General features: G+C 48.7%; 1 protein-coding gene across 1 annotated transcript; it reads left to right on the top strand.

Annotated features, from left to right (window-relative positions):
- The first annotated feature begins 471 nt into the window (after positions 1-471).
- Positions 472-23345, top strand: FAM78B (family with sequence similarity 78 member B). The gene is made up of 2 exons (XM_073356304.2): positions 472-744; positions 19027-23345. The coding sequence occupies exons 1-2, from the start codon at positions 482-484 to the stop codon at positions 19547-19549; spliced, it is 786 nt and encodes a 261-aa protein (XP_073212405.1). The 5' UTR covers positions 472-481; the 3' UTR covers positions 19550-23345.
- The last annotated feature ends 1034 nt before the right edge of the window (positions 23346-24379 follow it).

Consider the following 24379-nt stretch of genomic DNA (forward strand, 5'->3'; position numbering starts at 1 on the left):
CATCTGAACCCCTCTGCACCCCTGCCCCATGTGAGCCCCTGCCTCTTCCCCCCGCCCCCTCAACTCTATCCCCCCACCCCCACTCAAACCCCTCTGTACCCCTGCCCCCCATGTGAACACCTATGCCCCAGCCCCCGAGCCCCACCGTACCCCCATTCGAGCCCCTGCCGCCCACCTGAGCCCCTCCGTGCCCCTGCCCCCGCCCGCGCACGTGCCCCGCGGTTCCCCGCCCCCGGCCGAGCCGGCGCCGCGTGCGGCGGGGGGGGGGGGGCGGACGGCAGCCGGCGAGGGACCCGCGCGGCGCCGCGAACCGCGCCCGCTCCGCCGATCATCCCCGGCGGCGGCGGCGTCGCAGGTGAGCGGCCGGGCCAGGCTGCGATGCGCGGCCGGGCGGGGGCGGCCGGCGGCGGCGGCGGCGCTGCGCCCCCGCCCAGCCCGGAGCAGCGGCCGCGGGGAGCCGGGCCGGGGCCCGCCTAGGGCCATGGGCTGCCTGCAGAGCGTCGCGTGCAAGGCGCGCGTGCGGCGCGACAGCATCGTCCTGAGCGACGTGTCCGCCACCATCGAGCCGGGCGCCACCGCCATCGAGGAGAGCTCGCCCGTCGTGCTGCGCTACCGCACGCCCTACTTCCGCGCCGCCGCCCGGGGCACCATGCCGCCCATCCCGCGCCGCCACACCTGGGTGGTGGGCTGGGTGCAGGCCTGCAACCACATGGAGTTCTACAACACCTACAGCGACCTGGGCATGTAAGGGACCCCCGGCACCCCCCCATCCTGCCCTGCACCCCCACATCCTGCCCGGTACCCCTCCCCCCGCTCGGCACCCCCCCCCGCAACCACATGGAGTTCTACAACACCTACAGCGACCTGGGCATGTAAGGGACCCCCGGCACCCCCCCATCCTGCCCTGCACCCCCACATCCTGCCCGGTACCCCTCCCCCCGCTCGGCACCCCCCCCCGCAACCACATGGAGTTCTACAACACCTACAGCGACCTGGGCATGTAAGGGACCCCCGGCACCCCCCCATCCTGCCCTGCACCCCCACATCCTGCCCGGTACCCCTCCCCCCGCTCGGCACCCCCCCCCGCAACCACATGGAGTTCTACAACACCTACAGCGACCTGGGCATGTAAGGGACCCCCGGCACCCCCCCATCCTGCCCTGCACCCCCCCATCCTGCCCGGTACCCCTCCCCCCCGCTCGGCAGCCCCCCCCCCCCCGCAACCACATGGAGTTCTACAACACCTACAGCGACCTGGGCATGTAAGGGACCCCCGGCACCCCCCCATCCTGCCCTGCACCCCCCCATCCTGCCCGGTACCCCCCCCCCCCCGCTCGGCACCCCCCCCCCGCAACCACATGGAGTTCTACAACACCTACAGCGACCTGGGCATGTAAGGGACCCCGGCACCCCCCCATCCTGCCCTGCACCCCCACATCCTGCCCGGTACCCCTCCCCCCGCTCGGCACCCCCCCCCGCAACCACATGGAGTTCTACAACACCTACAGCGACCTGGGCATGTAAGGGACCCCCGGCACCCCCCCATCCTGCCCTGCACCCCCCCATCCTGCCCGGTACCCCTCCCCCCGCTCGGCAGCCCCCCCCCCCCGCAACCACATGGAGTTCTACAACACCTACAGCGACCTGGGCATGTAAGGGACCCCTGGCACCCCCCGATCCTGCCCTGCACCCCCCCATCCTGCCCGGTACCCCTCCCCCCGCTCGGCACCCCCCCCCCCCCGCAACCACATGGAGTTCTACAACACCTACAGCGACCTGGGCATGTAAGGGGCCCCCGGCACCCCCCCATCCTGCCCTGCACCCCCCAACCTGCCCAGTACCCCTCCCCCCGCTCAGCACCCCCCCCGCAACCACATGGAGTTCTACAACACCTCCAGCGACCTGGGCATGTAAGGGACCCCCGGCACCCCCCGATCCTGCCCTGCACCCCCCCAACCTGCCCGGTACCCCTCCCCCCGCTCGGCACCCCCCCCCCCCCTGCAACCACATGGAGTTCTACAACACCTACAGCGACCTGGGCATGTAAGGGACCCCCGGCACCCCCCCATCCTGCCCTGCATCCCTTCCTCCCTCCCTCCCCCCCGCAACCACATGGAGTTCTACAATGCCTACAGCGACCTGGGCATGTAAGGGACCCTCAGCACCTCCACATCCTTCCCTGCACCCCCACATCGTGCCCAGCTCCCCCCCCCCCACAACCACATGGAGTTCTACAACACCTATAGCAACCAGGCAATGAAAGGGACCCCCGGCACGCCCACATCCTGCCCTGCACCCCGATACCCCCCACTCTGCATCCCCCACCCCCCCAACCACATGGAGTTCTACAACACCTCCAGCGACCTGGGCATGTAAGGGAACCCCCGGTACTCCCTGCATCCCCCAATACCCCCATATCCCCCTGCACTCCTACCCCCACACACGGAACCTCCTGCACCCCTACCCCCACACACGGAGTTCTACAATACCTATGGTGACCTGGGCATGTAAGGAACCCCTGCATCCCTCTGCACCCCCACATCTGCCTGATACCCGCCATGCACCCCACAACCTGTAACACCTACAGCAACTTGGTTGTGTAAAAGACTCTCACCCCCAGTCTCACTCCCTACAACACCTACAGTGACCTGGGCGTGTAAAGGACTGCAGTTATCCCACCCCCTCCACATTCCTTTGTCCTTCCAATCCCCCTTCCCCCCACTCCTTCCCCCCATCCCTTACAGCACCTACAGTGGCCTGGGCATGTACAGGACACCTACAGCCCATCCCACATCCCCCCCCCCCATTTCCCACTCTGCACCCTAGCACTAGAAGGGAAGGGTTCTGTCACTTTAAGAGCATGCAAGGAGAGAAAGCGCTAAGCTATGAACATTGCAAGGACAGTGGGAATCCTGCCAGCCATTTATTGCTCTGGGTGTGTGTGTGTGTTGCAGCTCAACTTGGTAGAATAGGGGTGAGCAAAACTGCTTCCCTGCCTGTTGCCTGGGAATGCTAAGGCGGGTTCGGATTCTCTCTGCCTGCTTGCGTGGAAGGGAGTTGTGCGGGAAGTCTTCCTGTTAATGCTGGGATTTCCTGCCTCCCCATGAATGCAGAGCATCCGGGTGTCCCATTCTGTTTTGTTTGTAGTGTTCATTGACAAATGTCACCCTGGTGAGTACCTCCTGTGGAACCAGAGAGAGCTGAAAGATCCACATTCCTCTGAGTGCTTTGTGGAATTGTCATTGTGTGCGTGTCCTGGCTGGGAGCTGGCAGGCTCTGCTGATACCCACCTAATCACTATGCTGACACCCAGTTATCATAGGGAACGATTGTACTACTAGCGTAATGTTACTAAATTAGGCACATTGCATAAAACCCTACTGAAAGAACTGTTGGAAAAGGCTTGAGGGCATTCTCTTACAGAGAAGGAAGAGCCCTGTACTAGTGTCAGTAATACCCTTTAATCTTCGGGCCTTCCTAATCACAAATGTGCGCTGCTGTATGGTGCTATTATGCTGCACAGATCCTCTTCCTTCTTAACAAGCAGCCTCTTACTGATGCAACCCCAAGCAGGAGATGTGGTCTTGACTGCTTGGTGTAGTCGACAGGAGCTGAGATTGCCTATGGTTTTGTCCTCTGAATTTCATTTTAGGGCAGGAAGTGGATTAGGTGTTTTGTTTGTTTTAGCTGTTAAATGAATACAAACAGTCTCTGCGCAATACACAGCTGGTGAGGAACAATTCCTTTTTGAATGTGAGACGTGGCTTGCAAGGTTTGTCTTAAAACTTCTATGTAGTGGGCTTGTAAAGGTCCTCTGGATTAATAGATGTTAAAGCCAAACGGGGCTGTTATGATAATCTCTTGCATAACACAGGCAGAAAACTTCACCCAGTGATTCACGAACCAGATCCATAACCGAGTCCCTGAGAGCTATCTTGAATCAATCCAAGTGTTCAAAGGTTAACCAATTAAAATGAAGCCAAGGTGCCTTGTAGGTTTTGGTTCTAGTCTGCTGGGTGCTTAAATGTAATACTAGTCATGCTTCAGGAATTCGAGTCAAAGGCTATAGAAAGACTGCACCATCTGAGTGCTTTTTAAAACCGGAGGTGGACTTAGTGTTTTATCAGAAGTTGTTGGCACTTGTAGGAGGCTCCAGTTTCTTATCAGTTGATGACTCTGCTCTGGCTGTCCTCTGGCTAGTATGTCCTTCTCTAGATGCTGGCAGCTGGGTTGTGGGAACGTAGAGGGGGCTTTTTATAGTAGATGAATTCTATCTTTTTTTTTTAAAAAAGGAATATTTGTGTTCGTGTTCTGCATCATTAAAAACCTACTTTTTCCAGGCTAATGAGTATGTGCTGATGACTTGGGAGAGTGCTGAAAAATGGAGCCATGTGCTTAGCTTGTTGTGTTGGAGTCTTGTTTTCCACAGCCTAAAAAAGGCGATGTGTATTTTATGGACTTGTAGTATACTCACTGCATTGGCATCTGGGTGCATTGCATGTGCAAATGGACATGAATTTATAATTGCTGTGTGTGCAATTGAGTGAACGTGGACTGTATTGCTGGGTAGAGGTCGTGCCTCGGCTGTCTGAACATTGCATGCTTCATTGTTAGGAGCCTTGTTGTCTTATGCTGTGTACCTCGTGCTTCTGCTTACTCCTGCACAAAATGGCTGTAAAATGCTTCCCAGTAAAGAAATGGTAGGGTTTTATGCTTGCTTTGCCGGAGTGAAATGAGGACATGATATGTAGGGCAATAAAGAATCAGGCTTTCTGTGTGTGGCTCTACATTATAAAGTTCCGAGTGCTTCCTACACAAGGAAAATGTACAGAAAAATCAAGCTGCTCCTTGAAACAGATTTTATTAAGGGACCAAAAAAAACAACCCCCCAACCACCCCCCACCCCCCTCAATCTGAAGTTCTCTGTATTTTGGGGTTTTCTGTAATGTGCATTGCTGTAGTCTCTGAGGCCATGTGTACACTGCAAACTTTGGTTGATGTAAATTACGTCGACGTAAAGCACCACCGCTGGTATTCAGCTTGTGTGCATATGTACACACCTCTTTGCCTCAGTGCTGTGTGTACGCAGTAGGAATGCTTGTCAGTGCACAGCGCAGTGCACCCTGGGTCGGTATACCAGTGTGCAACTTGTCATTTTCCCGCACGCTGTCTTCTGGGAGATTTTTTGCACTGCATGGTGAGGCAAAAATGAGTCATGCAGCAGTGACTGGGAGGGAGGGGTCAATTCCCATCATGCAACTTTCTCCTTCCCATAATGGCATCCCTATCCCACAATTTTTGCCCCTTTTTTAAAAATCCTACAAATATTCACTGGCAGAAGCATGGAGCCTGCACAGCTCTGCACTATTGTCATGAGTGTTTTAAATACAGGACGCGTGTTCCTCTGGAATCTGCAGAGCAAGAAGGACTGCAGCAGAGGGGAAATGACGTTTGCTGTGGGATATAGCAAAAACCAATTGAAGATGGATGGTGGTGTTCATAGAGAAGCTGCCGACTGGGAGAGCTCCTTCTGGGCCTGACAGCCGAGCACTGGCTGGTGGGTTCACGTCACGATGTAGGTTTGGGAGGACGAGTGGTGGCTGTAGAACTTTTGGGTGTAGAAGGTCACATTCCTGGATCTGTGTGTCCAGCTTGCCTCAGCCCTCCAGCGCAGGGACACCAGAATGAACTACAGAAGATTAGGGTTGGAAGAGACTTCAGGAGGTCATCTAGTGCAACCCCCTGTTCAAAGCAGGACCAACACCAACTAAATCATCCCAGCCAGGGCTTTGTCAAGCTGGGCTTCGCTGACAATTGAGAAGCAAGAGGTGCTCACACTGTGGAAGTTTGCAACGCCAGATTGCTGCCAGTTAGCAGAATTCAGTTTGGAGTTGGGAAATCCACTCTGGGGGCCATTGTCATGCAAGTGTGCAGGGCCATTAATCGTCTCCTGCTATGCAGGACTGTGACTGTCGGCAACGTGCAGAATCATAGTGGATGGATTTGCCGCAATGTGGTTCCTGAACTGCAGTGGGGAGATAGCACACACATATCTATTTTGGCACGAGTCCACTTTGGCACAGAGTACACCAACAGAGAGGCTACTTTTCTATGGTCATGCAAGTATTGGTGGATCACTGGAGATGCTTCACCGACTTCAGAGTTGGTTGGTCTGGGAAGGTGCATGATGCTTGTACCTTTAAGAACACAGGACTGTTTGGAAAGCTGCAAGCAGGGACTTTCTTTCCTGACTGACAGATTTATCACTGGCAGTGCTGAAATGCCAGTAGTGAACCTGGAGGACCCAGCCTACCCCTTGCTCCTCTGGCTCATGAAGCCATACATCAACCGCCTCAACAGCACCAAGCGAAGATTCAGCTACTGGCTCAGCAGATGCAGAATGATAGTTGAGTGCTCTTCTGGTAGATCGAAGGGATGCTGATGGTGGTTACTCACAAGATTGGTTCTCAGAGAAAAGAACATCCCCATGGTTCTAGCTGCGTGCTGTGTTCTGCATGTTATCTGTGAAGCTAAGGGGGGAAAGTTGCTGCCAGGGTGGAGAGCCGAGGTGGCGCAGCTGTCTGCTGAGTTTGAAGAGCCAGATGCAAAGGGTATTCAAAAGCTCAGCACAGAGCTGTTTGGCCAAGGGAGGCTTTGAAAGAGCATTTTAACAGTCAGTCCCAGTAGTGCAGTGTGGTGCACTATGCTTTACCTGGTCCTGTCTGTGTTTCGAGGGCTGTTAGGAATTATGTGGTGCTTGGTGCAAATTTGGGATTATAATACTCTTTGCTAATGCACCTGCTAATGTTGTGGTACGTGCTGTACTTTTATAATTATTGCACTGTTTGTCACTGATCCAATGAGTTCTGTATAGTACCAAATAGCTGGGCACTTTCAGTAATACTAGGCATTGGGAATCATAGTTTGTGAAATAAACATGAATTACATTCTCAGAAATAGATTTTTATTGTGTACCAAAACCAGTGCATAGACACTGTATACAATTAAAGAACAAATACAGTAAAGACTTTGGAAATAAAGGAAAAGAACCAAACAAGGTGAAAGAACATTCGTGTTCATTTCAGTTCATTTCGGCTACACGTACAGGAACCATGGCTCTCACTGGTCAATGTACGTGAAGCTGGGTTGTCCTTACTGTCCCCTGGTGCAGAACAGTAGGGGTGGGGATGCGACCCTTGATGCCCTGTGAAGTGTTGGTGGAAGCGGTAGGGAGGTGATGCAATGGAGTTCTCCGCTGACTGCAAAGGGAGGCGAGACTGTGATTGTCGAACCTTTAGGTCCACTGGAGTCTGCAGCATCTGTGCTACTTGTGGTACTTCCCCGTTGTGTCCTGGTGCATCTCCCTCTCCTATGGGTGGCAGGTATAATAGCTCAGGGAAGGCTGAGCCTGCCCTGGCACAGCTGCAGCCTCCGGTTACGGGTTTGGCGGAGGAAGTTTTTGCTTATTATTATGCCCCATTCAGGGTCCGGGGTGGCTGAGGAGGTGGTATTTGCTATTCAGCTTCCTGGGTTCAGAGAAACAGAGAACACAGCTGCTGCTGGTGTTCTAAAGCTGCCTGGGCCTGTAGGCTGCTAGCCTGTTTACTAGAGTGGTGTCTGCTGAAATTATTGTGGAGTGGCATGGGAAAGTGTCCTCTTGCCAAGGAAGAAACTAGGCTGCTCTCTCAAGAAAGTTTTGTGAGAGGATTGCAGAGGACCTCCATGAGGGTTTCATCAAGATCTCTTAGGAGGAGTCAAGGGACTTCCCCCTGTACATAAACAAACTGCTCTGCACAGCCTTCCTCCCCCCCCTCCCTCCCCAAGTCTACAGGTCGTATTGCGACTTCTTACTAGTACAAGTAAATTAATAAAAAGTCATTAGCTGTGTCCTGTTCCGCTGGGGTTGGGAGCCATCAGTAATGATAAATGTATTTACACACTTTCCTGAGGCTTCTTCCCCTGTATCGGGCTCGTCCATGCTCGACTGCCGGGACTGCAGCGGAGATTCAAACAGGTCCTGGCTCGCAGCATAGCTGCCCCCTCCCTCAGTCACGTGTCCACCTTCCACCTTCTTGTCCTTGCTGTTCATGGCAGGGGTGTGTGTCTCAGGGTCCTTGGAGGTGTCAGGTCTGCTCTGTGGGCTGGTGGGGGCAGTCCCTGCAACGCATGAAGCTTGATGTAAAAGTGGCAGGTTTGTGGCTCGGCCTTGGACTGACTGTTGCCTTCTGATATGCCTGACGTGTTTCCTTCGCTTTGCCAGAAGCGGGACTGCATGAAATTGCCTGTTCAGTTCGTTCCCTCGGGAGCCTCGGTTACTGGCTACGGGACACTGGGTTAGATGGTCCATCGGTCGGACCCAGTCTGGCCGTTCTTATGGTCACTGCTGCCAGTCCCTGTTCTCCTTTGCCTGCTTCCCCTGTGCAATCTGCTCATAGAGGTCCATGTTTCTTTGGCTGATCTGGGGCTGTGCCTGCACATCCTCTTCTCCTCACAGGCCCAGGAGATCCAATACCTCCTGTCTGTTCCAGGCCAGAGCTGGGTGTGCTCGCCAAGCTGGGCAATCCAGGAAAGGCATTGCAAAAATTCATGAGGTTTTTAAACAAGGAAGGGTGGCCTCTGGTCTCCATGACTGCTGGGCAGTGGAGCTCACAATTATGACCAGAGCAGTCATTGTCAAGCATTGTGGGACAGCTGCTGGAGGACTGTTAGGGTCAACGCAGGTTACGCAGCGTCTACATTCGCATTGCGTCAGCATCAGTACATGGCCGTGTTACTGCGTCGCCATGATGAGGCACTTGCATTGGCGGGAGACACGCACAAATGTAGACACCTGCACAACTAGGTTGATGAGAGGTAGCTTACGTCAACCTAACTTTGCAGCATAGACCAGGTCTGAGTTTGGGTGTAAACCAGAATGCAGGAGGTTCAAATATAAGAGCGCCTGCTAGCTTTGGCTTGCTTCAATGTGTAGCTGTATTAAAAGCAAACATCAAAGTGTATGTGTTGGGGTGAAGAGGGAAGCATCTGACCATGTTATATCCATTGTTTGGGTACATAATGGAAGGCAGTGTTTCCTAGTGGATAGAGCACTGCACTTGGGAAACCTGGGCTGTCTGCCACTGCTCTGCGACCATGGGCAAGTCACTCTCCTCTCTGTGTCCTGTAAAAGGGAGATTGTGACACTTGGATGCAGATTGTGGAGATTGTGAAGTGTTATAGGGTCTATGGAGGAAAAGAGCTAGGTATTATCATCTGGAGTAATTCCTTCCTTTTCTCCACTTGGGTCATACCATTATTTTAAATGCAGTATTTTGTGTTTGAATTCCCTTGTTTTCTTTTACATTTTTGTTCTGTTTTTTGACGCGAAGAGTTTCACCATTCTTTCAGGGTTCTAAGTCCCCCTTTTATAAAATACAGCTTGGTTTTGTTTCTGCAGGGAGCTTACTATGAAGGATACAAATGCAGAAGTATACAGTAATGCTATTTGCAAATGGGAGTTACATGGGATTTTTTTTTCCTTATAAGTTTAGTTCTTGATACCTAGTCTGATTCCTCCTTATTGCAAAGTGAAACAGAGCATGTGAGTGTGGGCTAGGGCGTGTTCTGTGAAAAGCATGCTAATAAAAGCCTCTCTTACTGGATCTCATTAGCTAAGTTACTTATATGGCCTCCATTGCCCTAGATTTTGAGACACTCACATACTATCTTTCATCTGTCTAAGATCTTGTCTACATGGGGAAATTTACTAGGATTATTATATAACATAAGCAAAACTGAAAATCTGTTATTCCACATAAGAGAATCCATATGGGAAGCTATAGCAGTATAATTATACTGGTATAGTAATACTGGTAAGTTTTCTGTGTAGATGGAAAGGTTTTCTGTTGTTGCCCATCACCATAGTATTTGAGAATCTTCTATGTATAGTCCATAGCAATAGCCAAGTCCCTAGGGGATTTGGGGGACTTGTCTAGACAAAGAGTTTGCGCATGGTAACCTGGGCGTAAATCTGCCATGTGCTAGCTGTCCAGTAACTGGCTGTGTGGGTCCTGCTACTGCACATTAAGCTACCTACTCATGTTTCAGAGTGAGGTAGATCAAAGTGCACTTACTTACCTTAGATCTTTGTCACTGCTGTGCCGCTGACACACCATGCAGTCCAGTTCCCCCCTGATTATGGTCACTCGCTAGTTGTGGCATTTCTGCCCAGGTGATGCCACCACATTCAGTATCCTCTCTCACTCTCCTCTGCCAGTTCTTCTTTGGCCTTCCCCATGTGAGATTGTAGCACCGCCTGACGCCAGCTTGCCATTCCTTGCCCATCTTGTCTCACTGAGGCCAAGTACATTCAGAGGGTATTTTTTCATGTCTCATGTAACCTGTGCTAGCTTTCCCGTACTGTATAAAGTACACACATTCCATGTACCTCCTCTTGTTTCAGATTTGGTTGTCAGGATTCAATGTCTTGAGCTCTCGGCTTCCTTTCAGCTGCCACTGAGTTCTGTCCTACTTGGGTTTTGAGTTCCAGCTGCACCTACCATCCTCAGATTTTGGTTTAACTTAACTATTTTTGGTGCGGTAAGGTTTTATCTGAGTGGGTCACAAACCCAACTGCAGAACCCTCCTCTCTTATCCAGGCTTGGCACCCGCACTGTTGCTAACTGTGGCAGAGTTAAAGTGCACTAGTGAACTTTTGGTGCAAGCTAGTAGCAGACCCTCAGTTGCTGTGACTATCTTCGCTTCATGGGGGGTAGGACAGCCTGCATTGGCTGAGCTCCATAGAACCAGGACAGTTTACATGAGCTGAGGATCTGCCCCATTGACTTGAATTCCATTTGTTCACACTCAGCACGTCTGAAAATCAGGCTTCAGTTGAGTGCTCAGAAAATGAGCAACAGGTTAGATCAAGTAGTGACCATCGGTGAACATTTTGGTCTAAGTGACTTGCCCAGCATCCCATAGGAAATTTGTGGCAGAGGCAGGGATAGAACCCATCTTCCCTGGGTGACAATTAATTGCAATAACCATCCATTTTCTTCCTGTACTTACCTGCGTCTCATTTTCTAGGTTCTGTAGCAAATGAGGTAGGGGTCCTACAAACAACAGCTTTATTCACGACACCACCCTGTTGCTCCCAAGAGGACATCCGTCCTGTACACTGAATAAGGCAGGGGTCCTGTGGAAACACTTGCATGTCTTCATGCAATTAATGACTGTATCTTAATGCATATCACAAGGGGGCTGAATTAAGCTTGTCCAGGCAACCTTGATTTGAGGGATTGGGGCCAGAGTGATTTGCCCAAGGTCCTAGTTGAGTGTTTTGACCACAAGGCTATCCTTCCTCTTGACAAAAAAAGATTTTTCAATGGTGATGGATATAGCCAGTGCCTACGCTTTCATTTTGTGAATTTTCAGGGAACTTGTAAGTGGCATGTAGAGGGTGCTGTCTCTCCCTGTCCCTCTCCCCACCCTCCTTTGGGGAGTAGGAGCTGCTGGTTTAGACACAGTTGCTGCAATGCACTGGAATGAGTCCTGCTGAGTCATCACTCTGGCCATGTTTAAATAATTGCTCTGCAACTGGGAAATGTGCTGAACTTGCCCTGCACTGGTTGAGGGATTTCTCTGCGATACAATGAGGTCATCAATTCTTTCTGGAAACATTTCTCCCCTCCCCTAAAGGTCTGTAAAGAGCTAAAAACGCATTCGTTGGGCGCTGTGAAAACAGGCAGGGATTGGCGTTGATTTCTTTGCAGTGACGACTTGATTCAGATTTGATTCTTGCAGTGTGCACCGTGTGTGCTGTGTGATGGCACCTCCCGAAATACATTGATTTCTGATCAGGGTGTGAGATCAACAGGTGACTAGGGAGTTAGTTAATGACGGTGTGATCTGGTGAGTGACAAGTGTGAGTGTGCACATGCACAGCGGTGCGTGGACTGTTCACCTGTCACCTCTGGAGATGTGGGTTCAGATCCAAACTCAAGGCGCAGTTGAAACTGTTTGCACAGGGGTCTGCCCAAGGCATCTTAGATGACTGGGCAGAGTGCATGTCATGGGAGTAGGGAACAGGGAGCTGGTCTTTGTTTTGTGAGATCTAGGATAACCCTAAATAAAAGGTTTCAGTGGTAGCAGTGTTAGTCTGTATCAGCAAAAAACAAACAAACAAACAAACCCGAGGCATCCTTGTGGCACCTTAGAGACTACCAAATTTATGGGCATAAGCTTTCGTGGGCTAGAACCCACTTCATCAGATGTATAAATAAAAGCTGTCCCTGAAGAGGTGCTTCCTTTGCTGAGCTGTCTTTTGAGCAACTATGCAGACTGCCCCACGGGAGCGGTGACTCCAGGGATGGTTTCTCAGACTGCCATTAGCAGCAGCTCGGGGGCGGGGGTGATACTGACAGTGAGCTCTGGCAGAATTGATGGCTTGCCTGTGGACAGCAGCCTCTCTTGTTGTCTCACAGGCTAGAACAGTCTGGCTCCCTCTTTCTATTCCCCTTCTTTACACCAAGGACCAAAGCCTGCCCTGCCACTGCAAGAAATTCCATGCGGTGGAGAGGAGGTGCCTACGGAAGCAGGTGCTGCTTTTTCAGTGGGGCAGGAGTCAGGGCACTTGCATTTGGCTCTGGGGATTAGCATGAAGACAAGACAAAGACACACAAAAGGGGAGAGGAAAGAACAGCAAAGACAGAAAATGCAGCTGCTGTCTCTGGTGTTAACTTTCACTTGCAACCTCACTGCTGGAGAAACCCAGGCCCAGCACATGGTCTGATCAGCAGCACCGAGACCTGGCAAACTCCTACCAGCATAAGGCTGTTTAGACATTGCATTTAGCTGCTCTTTCTGGTCACAGGCTCACAGCAGGGCTGCAAAATATGCAGTCTTGACTGGCTAAGCCAGATTCTTATTAGACGTTAGAAAGACATTTGAAGTTAGAAAGATTAGGAAGAGAAGAATTAATATGGTGAAGGAAGAGGACATACTCGAGGAGTAGGGGATGATATTCGGGATTTAGCCAGAGCCAGTGGAGGTGGAAATGTCACCTGGCTCCCTTCTCTCTGGCCTGGTCTGGTCAGGGCACCTTTCAGGATTAACATGAAGAAGGTTCAGGGTCCCAGAAGAAGGTGGCAACCCTGATAATGAATCTTGTTCTGTCCCCTATTTTCAGCTTCCAGCTGGTGTTACAGGGACAGTTTCTCTCCCCCCCCCCCCCACCCCCAGTCTCTCTTTTGAGTACCTCCAAAGGGCAGTGATGGGTGGAATAGCCTCTCCTCTCCTTATTTTGTCCACCAGTTAGGCCTAGTTTCCAACATACCAACTTTGGTTCACTGTTTTCTGGTTCCGCACTTTTCTTGTTTACAAAGCGTGATCTTAGCGCAGCCCTTGAGTTAGATCAGTGGGCCTTTTTGTTTGGGCTAATTCACTCTGTGTTTTTTACACCTTTTCCCATCAGCATTTGTTGTTAATAGGTTATTGTGACATTTGATGGACTTTCATTTACTTTTCACAGTTGAGCTCACAGTTAGGGTAATTTTGTAGGCCCAGTTATTACAACAGAGCACAAGCTACGTAGCCTATCAAAAAGAAGGTGAAGAGGTGGCTTTATCAAGGTTAGACCTACGTAGGAAGATGCCAACTTGTAACAAGATGTAGTGTCTAGAATCTGATGTTAGGAAAAATTCAGACTGTGAATAGAATGCAACTGTTTAGCATGTCTGGAACAGCTTACGGGGGAGGTGGGAAATTGGTCACCACTTGGAGACTTTACATTGAATTTGGATGCCATTCTAAACAATGAGCTCTAGTTCATCCCTAAGTTATTAGCTAAGTAGAGTACAGGTTACTTACAGAAGGGGTTTGACGTTCTGTGATCTGTGGTATGCAGGAGGTCAGATGAGATGATTACAGTGGTTTCTCTTGGCCCGAAATTCTGTGCATCTGTGCAATTTGAATGGATGGAAGTAAAACCCTTGGAGGGTTTGGAGTGCCTTGAGCAAGGGGTTGGACTAGATGACCTCCTGAGGTCCCTTCCAACCGTGATATTCTATGATTCTGTGCCTGCCCTGAGGAAAACACACCGTGTAATCTGGTGCCTTTCAAAGTTTTCGTTTGTTATTTTAAAAGTGCCAACTTTTGTAAAAAGTCACCTTTATCTAAAATGCCAGAAAAGAAGCAAGATGTAAAAGTATTTTGCTCTTGAATTCTGGCTCAGCAGTTGGAGAATGTTCCTGCCTGGCGCGCTCTGCAGGCTTGGATCCTGGGTTGTTCAGTGGTACCACGTTTGGGTGTGGCATGGTGGGCTCTGTGCCACTGAGCTGTGCGAGGAAAAAGAACAACTCAAGGGGAAAGGGAAGAGCAGCTTTGCGTCTCTGGAGTGCTGCCTGCCTGCCTGCTGCTTTAGCAAGTGAATGCATGACCCAAATCCTTGCATTCAATTAACAGGTCAGAGTATCAGAGTAGCAGCCGTGTTAGTCTGTATTCGCAAAAAGAAAAGGAGTACTTGTGGCACCTTAGAGACTAACCAATTTATTTGAGCATGAGCTTTCGTGAGTAGTTTTTGCACTGACTCGTGAGTCTATGGGAATGTCAGAGAGAATTGATTTTATCGACATCTCAGGAAACTGTAGCCCAGCTGTCACTTGCCAGGAGATGCAGTTGTAGGCAGCTGTTGGCCTCACAACTGTTACAGGCAAAAGCTCTGAATTAACAACAGACTTCAATAAAAGCCAAGTGCACTTGTATTTGTACCCTCTTCTGACCCCCTTCCCCTTTCTTGGTACCTTGCATTGATAATGCTAACCTTTCAGAGCAAAGACCCTTCAGTGTCCAGTGTGCTTACCTGATCTAAGACGGGGCAGTAACAAAATGATTGATGGCTGTGTGTTTGCCTGGTGCAGGGAACAGCTTTTAAAAATCAGAATAAATTAATTCAGAAAACTAAAAAGAGGGGAAAAAAAATTCTATTTCTGGCAACTTCAGAAGGAGGATGAGAGATCCGGTACTTGGTCTTGTTATGGGGCATTTTGCAAAATCTAAACTATCCTGGATCTCCAAATAGGCGCAGAATAATTCTCTTCTTCTGGATACCCCTCAGAGTTCTGCTACCTTAACTCCAGCAAGATCTGATCTGGACTGTTCTCCCAGGATGCTTTGCAGGGATTTGGTTCTCACGGTAGTACAAGGAAAATATTCCCTACCCAGCCTCAGAACTCTGGCAACTGCTTCCCGGATTATGCTGTTAATGGAGTGGATGAGTGGCAACTCTGGCAGGTAGAAAAGGCCACTTTCCCCAGAAGAGAGCCGATGAGGGAGAGCGCTACCTAACGGACTTGGAAGTGAAATTTGCCCAACCAGTTAGACTGCAGTTGAATTAATTTACAGCTGGGTTGGCAAAGCAAAGACCTCCGTCCACAATGATTCTGAATCTGCAAAGAAACCAAGAATTTGAACTTGTACTTGTAGGAGGCACTTGATTGCTCCCTGCAGTGGGGAAATGGCTCCCGAGCTGAAGGACCTTCTCTTCGTGCTCACTCACGTTAGTGCATAGGGGAGGAGGTTCTTGTGGCTAAGGCAAATAACTGGACTCCAGGAAATAGCTTTGCTGTTGACTTGTTGTCTGGTCTTGGGTCACTTATCTTATCACTTGTCATTTGGGTCACGATCACTTAAGTTGCGGTTTTCAAAGCCTACTAGGGGATTTAGCCACACAGTTCCTATTAACATTAAATTAAAGGGGGATGTAATGCAACAGGTATGGGGGATGTCATGCAACAGGGGTTTACCAAAGGTAGATCATGCCAGACTAACCTGATTTGTTTCTTTGAAAAAAACACTTTTTTTAGATAGGGGAAGTGCAGTAGATCTAATATACGTGGACTTCAGTAAAGCATTTGACACTGTGCCACACTGGAAATTACTAGTTAAGTTAGGGAAGATGGGGATCAGTACAGAATTGTTAAGCGGCTAAGGAACTGGCTAAAGGGGAGAAGGCAATGGGTTGTGCTGACTGGTGAATTATCAGACTGGAGGAAGGTTACTAGTGAAGTTTGCTAGAAAAAGTAAGAGTGCGTTAATGAAATTTGCTGATGGTACACAATTGAGAGGCTTTGTCAATACAGAGTAGTACTGTACAGGAAGATCTGGTTGATCTCGAAGGCTGGAGTGACAGAAATGGGATGAAAATTCAGTAGTTCAAAGTGCAAGGTCATACACTGGGGGTCTAATAATAAGAATTTCTGCTACAAGCTGGGGCTCATCAGTTGGAAGCAACAGAGGAGAGAGACCTGGGTGTGTGGGTTGATCACTGGGCTATTAATTAGCCACCTTTAATGATGTGGCTGTGAAAAAGGCCAGTGACATCCTAGGCTGTATGAGACAAGGCATTTCCAGTAGAGATAGAGAGGTGTTCATGCCATTGAACAAAGTATTGGTAAGACCTCATTTGAAGTACCCTGTACAGTTGTGATCACCCATGTTCTAGAAAGATGAATTCAGACTGGAACAAGTGCAGAGAAGAGCTACTAAGATGATCAGGGGAGCGGAGGGCTTGTCTTAGGGAGGAACTGGAAGAGCCTGGCTTGTTCAGCCTAGCAAACAGAAGGCTGAGAGGGGATCTGATTGCTCTATGTAACTACATCATGGGGTAAATACCAGGGAGGGTGAAGAGCTATTTAAGCTAAAGGAAAATATTGGCACAACTACAAATGGGTATAAACCAGCCATGAACGAATTCAGACTGGAAATGAGAAGGTGTCTAACTACCAGAGAGTGAGGTTCTGGAGCAGCCTCCCAATCAAAGTTAATTAGTTTTAGGAGAGAGCGGAACAGATTCTTGATTGTGGTTGTATGACAGGGTTGGTTGTGGTGGTAGGGAGCAAGGCTCAGAAGCCCTGGGGCTCGCTTCCAGTATGTGTCTTATATTTCTGAAGAGCATGCTTCAGGGTTTCAGCTGCCTACCTGCAGGGGTTAGGAAGGGATTCTCTCCCCCGTGCGACCCCCACCCCAACCCCCCCAGTATATTCAGGGGTGGGAGTTTTCGTTTATCATCTCCCTCTGAACCGTCAGTGCTGCCATGGCCAGATATGGGACACTGGGCGGGGAGGGCAGGGCTCTGAGGTGGTCCCGAGCATTCTCTGTCTCAGGTGCTTGGCTGGCTGGTTCTTTCTCATGTGTTCAGGGTCTAACTGATCACCATGTGTGGGGTTGGGAAGGAATTTCCCCCCAGGTCAGATTGGCAGCGACCTTGGGGGGGTTTCACCTTCCTTTCCAGCATGTGGGTTGCCTGCCAGGATTATCTGGGTCTATCTCACTTCCTCATTTCCCTGCTGTTGCGGGGGCCTCAGGTCCTGGTGCACCTCGGTCCCTCCTGTTTTATGCCTGTGGCACATAATACCCCGGTCTCCTGTGGGCTGTAATACTTTGGTCTCATTTTGGTTGTTGGATTTAGTGAGTGGTGCTGGGTGGGGATGGGTGGCCTGTGATATGCTGGAGGTCATACTAGGTCTGTGGTTCTCAACCGGTTTACCATTGTGGGTCACATATGGAGCTCTCTATGTGTTATGTGGACTGCATCCACACAATGTGTATATATACAACCTGTGTGGCCCTGAGGATGTCACATAGGCTGCAGCTGTGTGCTGTTTGGGCTGCAGGTTGAGCACTACTGGACTAGGTGATCTGATGGCTCCTTCTGGCCTTGAAATCTGTGACTAACATGAATATTTGTGTGGCTAAATCTCACTAGTCGGCCTTGAAAACCTGAGCCTGACCGTCTCTGTCACCAGCATGCTGTGAGGAATTGGTCACTCATTTGAAAAGCAGGGTAGGATTTTTTGATCGAGATGCTAGATAAGTACTAGCTGGGATCTGACTGAGTTGTTCAGCTTGTCCTATGTTACCTAGAGTGTCCTGAGCAATTTTGATGATGCAGCAATGACTCATTCAGCAGGATCACAAGTACTAAATTGTTATCCTCTTATCTGTTTTCTTCTTCTCTCTCCAGCTAAACATTTCATCCTGTGAGTGTTAGCGTGGAGCTTCTTGTCTTTAATAATGCCCCTGTAGACCAGGGTGGATAAAAATTAATGGCTTTTTTAAAAAATGGATTTTTTAATTTAAACTAAATACAGATTTATTTATAGAAATCTTATGTGAAATTATGACAGCATATGTTAAGGTCTAAATTTAATTGATTAAAATCATATAAATTACATTTAAAAACATAAGCAGTATATGTTTACTGCCAAAATTTTCAAGAAAGTCAAATCACTGAATTGATAGAAATCACGAGCTAAGCACCTATAACCAGAAAATAGTTTATTCTGCAGGTGCAGAGAGAATGTTTTCTTCATTTCAGTGTATTTAACTAGTTTAGTTCAACGATTAGTTCATTCAGAGTTAAAAACCAGTAGGAAGATGAAAAAGCAGGAAAGCTTGTTTTCCTCTTCCAGTCTATTAATAAAAACTAGGTCTGAGAGGATGAGATCTGTCGGGATCTGATATCTTGAAAGACACAGTGATAGGAAACAATCAATTTCATTTACTAACTACAAATAATACTTCCTTGCGTTAATAAATCAGTTCTAAATGCAAACCTTGTTTTGATAAACTTTTTTTCATGTATATCCAACACATTTAAGGTAGTTTTATTTCACTAATTTAAAAAATTTAAATGCTATGGGTTTTTTGCATTTTTAATTGCATTCAAATTCCTGTCTCAACAGAATTTGACACTAAGCACAAAATTAATCATCTGGTAAATAAGAAATGCATTATCCACCATTTTCTAACATCATGAAAATGTAAAAAATAATCTGCATAAATGTAAGTTAAGCTGTATAATTGCAAAACAATTAAAATGTAGGAAAATCCAGGTTTCCTGCTTGCTGATTTAAATCATGATTAAAATCAGTGATTTTAAATTGCTTTGATTTAAATCAGCCCACCCTGCTGTAGACTACAGGAACTACCCAGTAGTTGTTGGTGCAGCTTCGTTTATAACCTGGTTCTTTCGTTTTCATTCCGTAGGTCCAGCTGGGAACTTCCTGACTTGCGAGAAGGGAGAGTAAAAGCCATCAGTGACTCTGATGGTGTGAGCTACCCCTGGTATGGGAACACTACGGAAACGGTGACCTTGGTTGGGCCCACTAACAAGGTCTCCCGGTTCTCAGTCAGTATGAATGACAATTTTTACCCCAGTGTGACGTGGGCTGTCCCTGTGAGTGACAGCAATGTACCATTGCTGACCAGGATTAAGAGGGATCAAAGCTTTACCACGTGGCTAGTAGCCATGAACATGACCACCAAGGAGAAGATCATCCTGCAGACTATAAAGTGGAGGATGCGCGTGGACATTGAAGTGGATCCCTTGCAGCTCCTGGGGCAGCGAGCACGACTAGTGGGAAGGACTCAGCAGGAGCAGCCCCGGATTCTGAGCCGAATGGAACCCATCCCACCAAACGCACTAGTGAAACCCAACGCCAACGATGCCCAGGTCCTCATGTGGAGACCCAAACGAGGCCAGCCTTTGGTAGTGATACCTCCCAAGTAGATGGTGTGTGGGTGTGCGTGCTTGAGGACTTCATTCCTGTTGGTATGGTGCAAATGAACTGGATTTCTGAGCCAAAGCAGAATGGAAGTCCTCTGGTGAATGGAAATAGAGTTCCTCCTTATTCAGAAAGAATATGGTACCTGGTAGTGGCCAAAGCTATGTCACAGAAGAGGAATTGCTCAGCTGGTGGACTTCCAATGACATACCTGGGAGATTCTGTACTTCCAGGTTATTTTGGCTGGAAGAGGCTTTCTTACCTGAATAACTCATATTCCCTTGCCATAACATGCAAGGAATGAGAATATGATTAAACAGTGCCTGTGGCAAATGCTGCTTCCCAACCAATTAGATGTAGAAATGGAGACCATGCACACCAGACATTCATGGTCTTCCAGTTCGATCCTGCTGTCTGACCGATGGGGTGGGGTGTTACCACGTTTTTATACCTATGCAGTTTTGATTGATAATCAAATGATCACCTTGCTCATTGGAACTAAAAGAATGTTTACAAGGGGGGGGGGAATAACAACCCATGCCATCCGTTCCACTTAGCTACAGGCAAGTTCTGAGTCCACAGGGAACTGTCCAAGGTGCTGAACTGAAGGACAATGTGAACTACCTTCCTCTTCCCAAGAATAATTTCTTCAAGCTGATTGAATTAGGACATTTTGCATGCATCTCAGTGTGTTTTGAGTAGTTGTGAATGTAGGAGCTGCCATAGTTCTTTCCATCCTTTGAGTGAAGTCCAAGGGAAATCTAGATGTAATTTAGTTCTAAGATACACTAATCTTTCCTGGCCATCCAATTCCCTCTCCCCCAAGCCCTTCTTTTAAAGAAGCAAAAATAATTCTCAGTCAAATGACAAATTATGAGCAATGTCTGTTCACCCAGCAAAGGGAGAACCAGGGAGATGTTGACTGTGTTTGCATGATATCCGAAAGGCTTGGACGTACTCCAGGATTCAAACACTTCCTTCACGTACATGAGTCCATTGCAAGAAGCTGGATTTCTTGCTCGTTTTCCACGTGAATAGCTGTTCATGTGGAAAGCCTCACCCTAACCGCCTACAGAGCAGCGCAACTAAAGGTCTGCGCACAGTGTGCTTCCAGGCCCCAGGACCTGCCTTTGGAGCCATGGCGCTAGGATATGGGGACTGCCTGCGTGTCCGTTCGCTGGGGCAAAGGGAAGCATTTGCACCAGCTTCAAGGGGAAGGGGTAGTTGTTCATGAAAACTCCTCAGAGGTTTCCCCTCCCACAGCGACAAAACAGTAGCTTCCGTGAAGGATGGTTAGATGTGCATGTCTCTGAGTGGAATGCTCCTCTAGCCAGGCACGAGCGCATGGCTGAATCCATCCGGGGGAGGTGGGAGGCTGTTCTCTTTGGGAATAAGCCTGAGCTTCACTCTCTGATGAGGACGTTTGGGGGGATAACATGATCTTTGCTTTTTAAGGGCCATTACCACCGGGAGTTTCTTTGGCCCCTGGCTCAATGGCATCCCAATTGGTTGCTGTGAAGGTGATTGGTGATGTCATGACTGGAGTGGGAAGAAATGCTTGGGTCATAAACTCATGGAGTTTCCTACTCGTTCTTCCTCTGGGGGTGTGATGCGCCTCTCCTCTCCCTATCCCTGCCCCGCAGCGCGTTCACCATATTAGCCTGTCTTGGAGGATATGCAGAAGACAAAGAGTGTCTGCATTCCTGCTGGCCCCTGGACAGCAGTGCTGCCTCCATGGAGGCTGCCCCAGGAGCACCTTGTCAGGGAGGGGCCATAGCTTAGAGGGGGAGCCGTGCAAGGGATTACAGTCATAACTTGTGCTGTTTTCCCCCATGCACAGTGACTGGCTCTTTTATCTGGCCCCTCCAGTGTAGGGGAGCTGGTGAGTGGAGGTGTTCCAGCAAGGAACAGAAGTAGCAGTGCTCCCACCTTCTGGGCACAGATGCAGAGGGTAGGGAAGAAGACGCAAAGCATTAAAAACAAAGCTGCTCGTTTCCCCATCTCAGTCACCAGGAAGCAAAACAAGAGAAATGCAGAAAATGTGTGGTTTATAAACCGAATGTGCGTTACCATTTTAAGGCATCGCTAACTACTCAGCCCAGTGTGACTAAGAGGTGATCTATAGCATCTTCACCCAGCTACTAATTTAAAGGATATCTCTGCAGGATGTCCAGAGACTCCCTTAGTATTGACTCCAATCCAGAGGAACTCTATTGAGTCCTAGATATTGTGAAATGATACTGATTTCATTCTTCTTGGAAACGGCTGTATCTGCCCTTCCAGCATGAGCCCAGTGACTTCTTGAAACCTTGGATTATTGCTCTGAAAAGCAGTTTATCTCTCTATTACCGAGAGATTAAGTTTCTGTTGTTATGTGAATTTAGGCTTCTGAACAAAGAAACCACTCATAATAATTCCATGGTTCAAAGATCCCCATTATGCCTGCATTCATTCAGAGCATATCCTACTGGGCACCATTCGTGTGCTGTGGGTGTTAGTGTACGTTGGTGGTAGGTTCTCCTGACAGTTTTGCAGAAAACTCTTGTTACAGTGTTAGCTCTGCTTTTCTGACTTGATTTTTAAGCCGATTTCAGTAGTGATTTCACTGCTTTGAAATCCAGGGCTCCACTCTCCTTTTTATGGAGTTGATGTTCTGTCACATTTTCCCCACTTTGCTTATGAGCCTCATGCTTTTTGCATAGCAGGGATCATACAGGATCTCCATAGGAGCACTTGGGTGTCTGGTATGTTCAGGGTTTCTGTGGTGTCTGTGCAGGCTAAGCCCCTTTTGAGATCACTGGGAACGGTACCTGCCCAGTGACGCCAGGGTCTTTTGAGCAAACCTCTCTGGAATTTGATTCTTATGACCAGGGTACAGAGTAGCTACTGAGGACCCACAGAGGAGATGAAGCGAGTGCGAGCTGAAATCTGTTCAGGAGGCTTCTTCTTCACCCCAGGAAAGGTCTCTTTGTGCTATGTCCCCCTGCCCTGGGCTCCTTGGCCATCAGCAGACCTGCTCTGGGTGGAGTCAGTGGAGAGAGCGCTGCAATGTCATGCATCCATTAATACCATCCCAGTCAGCCTTTATTCACATGGAGTCACGAGTTTGCTTCAGCTGCCCTGCATCCCTGTGGCTCTGGTGTACCTCCTACAGCCTATCCGCATCTCTGGGTGGTGCACCAGCAGCCTTTCTCTTCCCATCCCTTGGTAGCACCTGCAGATGCACAGGACTGCTAGGCTTCCACAGGGTGAGTTTGAGAACTCCATGCTCTCACCAGTTTGTTGGCCCCCGGAGGCCATGCCTGTGCTTGTCTGCTCAGGGCAGATCCTTCAAAACTTCTGAACATGGATGTGCTGAATTTTCCCCAGACCTTCAGCCCTCCAGTGCGGCTTCCGGACAGCTGGGGTGCATGACACTGTGCCCTTAAAACTGGCATGGAGAAGTAGGTTGTTTTCCAAGCTCGACCCCACACCTCTTATATGCAGCCAGTAGACTCGGGTCTTACCCCTCACACCACTCTAGACCAAAAATCCCATGTTCTTGTCTCTCCCTTTATTAGTCTCAGTAATATTTGGTGTTAGTTATTGATTTCTTATCTTTTTGGACACCAGGAATGTTGAAATTCAAACTTAGACCAACATTTTCAGCTGTGGTGGCCTAGTTTACAGCATCTGAAATCAGCCTACTTATTTAGGTGCCTAAATATGGAGGTAGCTGGCTGAGAGCTGGCTGAAATTTTTCATACAAAAGTTTTTCAGGGAAAAATTGCCAATTTTTCCATGTAAAGTTTCATCAAAAAAAGCCATGATCAAAATTTTCCATTTTTTGACATTTTCTGTCTTATTTACATTTTAATTGGAAATGTTATCAAAATATTTTTTAAATCATTGTTGACATTTAAAATGTAGTTTTTGGAACATGGAAAATTTTCAAACCAATTTTGGTTAAAAACAAACAAAAAAACCCAAAACTCAAATGTTGAGAAAAATGGAAATGGGATGTGTTTCTAACTCTGTGAAGTGGAAACAATGCCAGCATTTTTCACAAAATAACGTTCCCATTTCTCAGCCAGTTCTAGTTTCTAAGTTTGGAAAATTTTGACCTGAGGTTGTAAGATTTGGGGCCAGAGTCTCAGCTGTTGTAAAGGTATTTGTCATTGGAGCTACTTCTGCTTGGTCCCGCTCCTGAATCCCTTCTCATTCCAAACTCTCTCAATTGTACAGATTTTGCTCTGTCCCTCATTTTGGGCTTCCTGCCCAATCATTTTAAAGTTCATGTTCTGCATTTTGGTCTGGAAGATTGAGACTGGAACCGCAATTTGGGCAACCGCTGCTCCCCATTTTAAGGAGAAACCCACAATACCAGCCAGCTTCTCAGAATTGCTAAAAGGCCTGAGGAATGCAATCACTAATGAAATCAGTGTTGTTGGAGTGGATTTAAAATGCAAGCCTTTCGAGGAATTCTGGGAGAACAGTAGTTGCACAGCTGGAATCTGACAGCTGTGAGATTTGGAATCTGTTGTTCCTAAGCTAACATCCCTAACACAAAAGCTGGGAGGTGAAGTTGGTTACAGCCGTCACTTGTGGAGATGACTTTGCCCAGCATATGAGAGAACAGAAATAGAGGGAGAGGGGCCAGTGAGGCATTTTGATCTTGCTGCGGTTGCACGGGCTTATTGAAATGGAACAAAACCAATGCCAGACTCTGTGCTCAGTGCACAGAGATGTGAATACACCTGCACCTCTGAGCTAAAAAGATGGTTAATCAAAGTCATGGGAGCAGCTGAAATACCACATTCGTCAAAAGCTTTCTTGGATAGGAAAGGGAGGGGGTT

Source organism: Lepidochelys kempii, chromosome 8 (genome assembly GCF_965140285.1).
Source record: "Lepidochelys kempii isolate rLepKem1 chromosome 8, rLepKem1.hap1, whole genome shotgun sequence".
NCBI classification, from domain to species: domain Eukaryota; kingdom Metazoa; phylum Chordata; order Testudines; family Cheloniidae; genus Lepidochelys; species Lepidochelys kempii.